Raw genomic sequence first — 7,293 nt, 5'->3', positions numbered from 1 at the left:
TTTTTCCATTTGTTTTCCACAATTGAAATCATTTTCTGCAGATTTCAAACCTGGTCAAATTATTCTACCACCCCTGCACATAATTATTAAGTACGAGAACATCAATCATTTCATGTTACCATTGATCAAAAAAAGCTGTATTCAGGCTACTCTTGATAAGTTTTCACCTGCTATGTCTGCAAAATTAGAGCCTGGGAGCAATGTCATTCCTGAAATAGTATTTTCATGAAAAGGCATGTCAAGCAAAAGTAACTTGTAAATTGATCTCCTTGCACTGATGTACACTGGACACAGGGTATATATATGAGGAATTTCCAAATCTTAAACACAGTGGTGTCCAGTCTCATCCACTCTTCTGATTTCTTCACATTGGTCTTTTCACCTCCTTACAAGCCACAATGAGTCAATTCAAGCAATTTGGCGGTGGAGCCCAAAAGAAGGGCTTTAGCTCATTCTCTGTGTCCAGAAGTAGTGGAGGTTTTGGAGCTGCTGGCGGAGCTGGCGGAGCTGGTGGAGCTGGCGGAGCAGGCGGTGCAGGAGGCTTTGGTAGCAGAAGCCTATACAACATAGGTGGAAGAAAGACCATTTCTATAAGCACTGCCGGTGGCCAAGCATTTGGAGCTGGAGCTGGAGGTTTTGGTGGTGGATATGGAGCTGGTGGTGGCTTTGGAGCTGGTGGTGGCTTCGGAGCTGGTGGTGGCTTTGGAGGTGGAGCAGGAGGATTTGGTTCCTTCGGAGGCCCTGGGTTTCCAGGAGGACCCCAAGCTGGCATTCAAGAAGTTACAATCAACCAAAGTCTTCTAGCCCCACTGAATTTGGAGATTGACCCAAACATACAACAAGTCAGAGTTCAAGAAAGGGAACAAATCAAAACACTGAACAACAAATTTGCTTCATTCATTGACAAGGTAATGTTCGGATGTGAACTCATGCTTGTGTGCTAAACAGGAAATATGTAACCAGACTGCTGGATATTCAGGCTTCTGGTTTTCAGATATGAATACTAATCTGTTGAATATCATGTGTGCTTCACTGCTTTTATTGCTCATATGACTGTCACTCTTGAATTTTTGAAACCTCCAAAGTAATGATGAAATTTGCTTATTTTCTATCTTTCCTTTATGTTACACTAAATGATCATTATGCAACCATGTTGATGTAAACAGTGCAGGTCATATATTTGTGTATAGGTAAAATATAATGACATGGTCTATATTTTGACATTAGGTACGTTTCCTTGAGCAACAAAACAAAGTACTTGAAACAAAATGGACCCTTCTGCAAGAACAAGGAGGACAAATCAAGGGAGTAGGACCCCGAAAGGGAAACGCTGAAGTTATTTTTGATGCATACATTAACAGCTTAAAAAGACAACTGGATGCTCTCCAAAATGATAAATTTAGGCTGGATGGAGAACTTAGAAATATGCAAGATTTGGTGGATGATTTCAAAAATAAGTAAGTAAACCAAATGAAAAAAAATTGGAAACATTTACATGCATTATTTTCTCTTTATGAAGGCAAAATAAATTGTATAAGTGAAAGTAGAAATGTTATAGTGCAGTCTATGCTTTGGTATTGAAACATGTTGAAGTGTGATTAGGGCGTGGCACTGTTGTTGCAGCCCATCAATTTCTATTGTACTTAACAGGAAAAAGAATAGGGTGTAGCACTGAAAACTGTGACCACTTATTAATTTCTGCTGTACTATGTTCTGAAGAAAACAGGGTGTGGCACCGATATGTGACAAACTACAACACACTTTATTGTCTTTTGTTAATAAAGAAAAATGAATACAAAAATATCAGATGGATTGTTCACTTGATCTTTCATCACCAAATAATTTAAATGATTTATTTTTTATTTGCAGATACGAAGATGAAATTAACAAGAGAACTTCTGCAGAAAATGAGTTTGTTGTGATCAAAAAAGTGAGTAGAGGATAAAAAGAATGGCAAAACATAGTAACTATTTTAATATGTCATATTAGATGCTTAAAATTTTAGATATTAATAGAAAATCTAATAGCAAGTGAAAATGCAAGATGTGTGCAATTGACATTGATATTTGTAGTGTTTTCAAGTTTCTTCTTACTTATTAATCATCTCTATTGGTTGCCTATAGTTTTAAATGCATACTTAAAGGCTCCAAAATTAGAAAATACATTTGCCTTTTATTCCACAAAAAGCACCACTATTGGTCCAATAATGGCCACTGAGCTTAGGGTTGCAGTGCCTGAAGGAGGTTACGTCATAATATTGCATACAGCTCCAATACAATAATGGAACTATTTTTTGTTTATTTTTTAAAAACTATGTTTTCTAATCCATGATAACCCATTTTAAAGTAAACTTGTACTTTAATGGAAGCTATAAGAAAGTTATATGTAAAATGTCTATTTTCAAAAACAAACCTTAATACTTTACATAGCAAATTTTTAGCCCGATAAATTCCAATGTCACATTTTTAAAAATAGATATAATTTTTAATTTCAACTTATTTTTTAATGTGATTTTCAATTGCTCAACTGTTCTGACCTGACCAACAGAAACTTATGATCTCAACCACTTGAAATTATGAGGTTCAAGACTGGATGTATAGTTTCAAACCTTCTTACCTTTACATTCTCATCTTCTTCACTTCCTGTGGCTTCCAACTCATCTTTTTCTGGGATTTGTGGGGTGGATGTTTCTTGGGCAAGGTCCTTGATTTTAGCTTCAAGATTTGAATAATTTATTTTCAGAATGGTGCAACTAATTTTATATCAGTTCACACCCTTCCTAGTTCACCAAGTGTTATGTCTTTTGGTCATGTTTTGTAGGATGTGGATGCTGCGTACATGAACAAGGTTGAATTAGAAGCCAAGGTTGATGCCCTGACTGATGAAATCAACTTCCTTAGGACCCTATTCGAACAAGTAAGTTAAACTTTCTTATCAGTTTGCTTGCTTTTATGTTTTAGGTTCTATGAGATTTTCAGATTTTTGAGTATGTTCCTAATGGTTCACTAACCTTTTCATAGAAACCTTCAGGAAATGGCACTAATGGTTCCTAATGGTTCACTAACATTTTCATTGAAACCTTCAGGAAATGGCACAACTGCAGGCTCAAATTTCAGACACCTCAGTCATCCTTTCTATGGACAATAACAGAGCATTGGATTTGGACAGCATCATTGCTGAGGTGAAGGCTCAGTATGAAGATATCGCCAAAAAGAGCAGAGCAGAAGCTGAGTCTGTGTACCAAGGCAAGGTAAGGGCATATTTTGGAATACAATAAGGCCAATGAAAGACATTGACTGTATACAATGTTCATTTGATTATATGTCTTCAGTCTTTGTCTTTATTTTTTATAATAGGTTAAAGAATTGCAAGCCTCTGCTGGCCAACAAGGTGATGCTTTGAAAACCAGCAAAAATGAGATCTCTGACCTAAACCGCAAACTTCAGAGGCTTCGAGCTGAAATTGAAAATGTGAAGAAACAGGTAAAGTTGCACAAATGATGAATTGAATGGATTTTTCCAAGTTCAGGTTTGCTTTTCTGTGGGTATATATTATGCTCAGCACATACTAGTGCTAAATAATGAGGACATATAGAAAGTAATATACTCATTTGCAAGAGATACAATTTCATAAAAGAGCAAAATAATAAAAATATCTGCACCAAATTACGCTAACACATTTATTCTTATTTTTCTTTTTTAAAGAACGCTAAACTTCAGACATCTATTGCGGAAGCAGAAGACCGTGGTGAGGTTGTTCTGAAAGATGCCCATGCAAAACTAGCAGAATTGGAAGCTGCCCTACAAAATGCTAAACAAGAGATGGCCCGTCAACTCCGTGAATACCAGGAACTGATGAATGTCAAACTGGCCTTAGATGTTGAAATTGCCACCTACAGGAAACTGCTGGAAGGAGAGGAGACTAGGTAAAACTTACAGTAGTGGTATAAAATTGTAGATAAAAAGCTAAACGTTCCTCTGCTTAGTCTCAGCCCCTCAATGGCAGCAATCCATGGCAAAGTTGAGGAAACGTTATTTACTCAGAGAGGTTTCATCCTACAACTTTTTTAGGGGGTATATATATCTATATGTAGATATATATATCCAAAAACAATTGTATGTAATATCTATATCTAAATATAAATATATATATATATATATATTAATCTAAATATGAAATTAAAAGCTAAGTAACATATTATGCAATAGAATGTTGTTTGGGTGATTTTGACCTTTAGATTTGTTTTTCTACTTTTTTTGCACCACCATATTTGGATAAAGCTATAACCATTGCCTATAGCTTAGCTCCATTGTTTAATAGAAGTCTGAGCTTCCTGAGATTCATGTTTTAAATAGCAGCTTTTCTTGGACAGAGTGGTTGCGATGTATAAACCTGAAATCACAAAAAAACTGATTCTTATTTTTTGCAATGATTATAGAAAGAGAAGTAACACACATTGATAAAGATTATTATTATTGATGGAAATTGAGGAAAATTTCATGGAGATTCACTTTAAAGGGAATGTATGAAAATGTATTTATTCTGAGTAGCATCTTTTAAATATTTTTTGTTATACTTGTAGGTTGTCCACAGACAGCAATGTCAGCATCTGTAAGTATAGCTTATTATATTACATTGGTTTTATATGCTTTTAGTTGTTTTCATGCACTTAAATGCAGCACAAAATAAAATCTAGAATATTGCAGGAAATATTGAAAAAGCATAGTAATCAGTCATGTCATTACTAATGTTGAGTGAATTTGTTCGGCATTTCAAATTCGGGTTCATGTTCGGGGTTGTTCGCGCCAAAAAAATCGACTCCTCCCATGAACATCCCTGATTTACCACGCGTGATGTTATCTGCGTGACAGTGTGGCAAATCAGGGATGTTCGTGGGCGGAGCCGATTTTTTGTCGCGAACAAGCCGGAACCCCAAACATGAATTTGAAATGCCAAACAAATTCGCTCAACACTAGTCATTACCAACACTACTTTTATTTTATGGTTCAAAGAAAGTAACATAAGTGAAAGTTTGGAAATTCTGCCCAAATAGGATCTGGTGATAGATGGTGGCGAGAAGAAACATGTCTTAATTAATAAAATGACTCGGAAGATAAATATGAATGAGTCAAGGATTAAAAGAAAAGTTGTGTCATCCATTTCAGCTTTGCTGAATCTCTTTGAGAAGTCATATAGAAGAGAACATAACATACGTATATTGGGATATATGTTGCGATATCAGCTTTTCCATTACACTGCCTGTCACTTTCGTATTAGCATCACTATGAAATTTATCTCATGGATGATGAAATGATCTTGCCTTCTAGTGATTGTATCATGTAGTAGAAATGCACATTTTCCATTTTAAGAAATATGTTGTCAGTTTACAAAAAGATCATATATCTCTGTATATCTATACATTACTATTATGCATTTTGATGGATAACCAATATATACCATTCTTCTTTTTTTACAGCTGTCGTCAGTGGAAAGACAAGTCTGGCAGCCGGTGGTGGTGGTGGTGGTGGTGGAGCTGGAGCTGGTGGAAGCTTTGGCTTTGGTGGTGGAGCTGGAGGTGCTTCCGGAGGCTTTTATGGAGGAAGTGGATTCAGCGCTGGCAGCAGCTCAGGCTTTGGCATTTCTTCTGGTGGTGGTGGTGGTGGCAGCAGCAGCATGAGATTTGTATCCAGCCAGTCAAGCTTCAGAAGCTAAATCTGTGAGGCTGCTCCAATGAAAAACCACTGAATGTACCGTCTGCTTGAAAAAAAAATACATGATACTGAAATTATTCTCTTTTACCAGACCTGATTTCGTGTTCATATAAAAGTTAAGCTTAAATCTAAAGCAGCTGTGTAGCTAGGCTTTTCTTCAACTGTCTAGCTGCCCTTGCCTTGTGTCTACCAAGGGCAAGGTCAAAAGCCTTGTTGGCACTCTTCTGCACCCAGTATCCAGGGCCCATGCACTGCCAGCCTCCCTAGCTACACTTTTTATGTAAGTTCTGACAATACATTACAAAGATTAGACCCCTGTATGTATTATCGGGTTAGCTTATAGTGCATACTCATACCATTGTGGTAACACAAGCTATAAGTTTGACAAAGCACATAGCAGAAAGTTAAATGGAAGACACAGAGCATTACAATCTAAAGATACAAGTGAATACGTAAACTTTTCTATACATGAAAACCTAAATGTCGAAAAAGAAATAAACTGCACACTGGATAGCCATTGTAATGTTTACAGCTAATGTGTACTGAACCACAAATAAAGTAAATTCTTCTATATGTAAACTTTTATTTATGGCTCTATTGTCAAATTGGTATTTTCATGGTATTCTTACAAAGATTTAAATATCAAAAATCTGAATTCTCTGCATTCATGAAACATGGGGCCAAATGAGACATTGGTCTGGTATCACATATTGACAATATTGGGAATATTTCATTATTTAGGTTGTCTCAGCATGATGACCAATTTTGAAAATTGAACATGCTCAATGATCAGCTGATCGGCACGGGTCTGGCTTCTAAAGCCCCTGGTGATTACAGATTTGATGAAAGGTGAAAGTTGATGCAAGCCATGCATTTCCTGTGAAGTAGAAAATTAATGTATTTTATGAACTGGGTTAGTGAAATTGAGGGCCACTGACACCTAGCAATTCTCTGCCCCAAACGCACACAGCAAGGAAAATGAATCATTGAAATGAGCCAGGCCCTCTAATGGGGGAGTCACTTATAAGGCCCCAATACACCTTAGATGAAAGTGGACCTAACATATTGATTTTGGAAGGACTTTCGATTCTCCCACGATATATGATACTGTGGGATAGAAGGATTGGCCTGTTGAATTTCAATGGCCAATTCCTAGACTCAATGAGGAGAAAGCCATAGGAGTAGCTGCTCTTTTACACAGGAGTGCTTGGCAAACCTGAGCAATTTTGCTTTATAGGAGAGTCGGTAGAGATAGCTGTCAGACAATAGACGGTTAGGCCAATGCCTAGCTATTGTGTATGGGGAACTATACTCTGCAGCTCTTGCTCATAATGTCTATATGCTCCAGAAGGGTAAGTGGAAATTATTGTCCTGATGAGAAGTCCTCTCGGACACAATATTTTCTAATTTAATTTTTCCATCATGGTGCTTGTAGAAACTGCGCAGTTTTCTTATGGAACAGTATGGTTATTCCAAACCACTATTACTTTTTGCAGTCATCTATGTGGCATTTACTATGAGACAATACAGTGATGTGGTTTTTGTCTAGATGCAATTATAGAAACAGTACTTTGAAAAAAAA

The 7,293-nt window shown here is 36.7% G+C and overlaps 1 protein-coding gene across 2 annotated transcripts; it reads left to right on the top strand.

Moving 5' to 3' along the window:
* Positions 1-335: 335 nt before the first annotated feature.
* On the top strand, positions 336-5,712 carry LOC141250307 (keratin, type II cytoskeletal 6A-like). Of its 2 annotated transcripts, none has more exons than XM_073669925.1 (9): positions 336-908; positions 1,228-1,457; positions 1,870-1,930; positions 2,821-2,916; positions 3,086-3,250; positions 3,357-3,482; positions 3,705-3,925; positions 4,583-4,611; positions 5,477-5,712. In XM_073669925.1, the coding sequence occupies exons 1-9, from the start codon at positions 399-401 to the stop codon at positions 5,710-5,712; spliced, it is 1,674 nt and encodes a 557-aa protein (XP_073526026.1). In that variant the 5' UTR covers positions 336-398. The 2 variants fall into 2 exon arrangements, with proteins under 2 accessions (XP_073526026.1, XP_073526027.1); XM_073669926.1 differs by lacking the exons at positions 4,583-4,611; positions 5,477-5,712 and having other exon boundaries at positions 336-477; positions 508-675; positions 721-908; positions 3,705-3,929.
* The last annotated feature ends 1,581 nt before the right edge of the window (positions 5,713-7,293 follow it).

This window comes from Phyllobates terribilis, unplaced genomic scaffold (assembly GCF_046119375.1).
Source record: "Phyllobates terribilis strain yellow unplaced genomic scaffold, ASM4611937v1 Scaffold_2__4_contigs__length_985480577, whole genome shotgun sequence".
Taxonomy (NCBI): domain Eukaryota; kingdom Metazoa; phylum Chordata; class Amphibia; order Anura; family Dendrobatidae; genus Phyllobates; species Phyllobates terribilis.
This window is presented reverse-complemented; position numbering and strand designations above follow the sequence as displayed.

What these genes read in the sequence shown, in the direction of transcription:
- LOC141250307 (XM_073669925.1), top strand. Translation starts at nt 399, where the DNA reads ATGAGTCAATTCAAGCAATTTGGCGGTGGAGCCCAAAAGAAGGGCTTT. An exon ending in GTGGATGATTTCAAAAATAA is followed by an intron (nt 1,458 to 1,869) that starts GTAAGTAAACCA and finishes TTTTATTTGCAG; the next exon opens with ATACGAAGATGAAATTAACA. An exon ending in TTAGGACCCTATTCGAACAA is followed by an intron (nt 2,917 to 3,085) that starts GTAAGTTAAACT and finishes TGAAACCTTCAG; the next exon opens with GAAATGGCACAACTGCAGGC.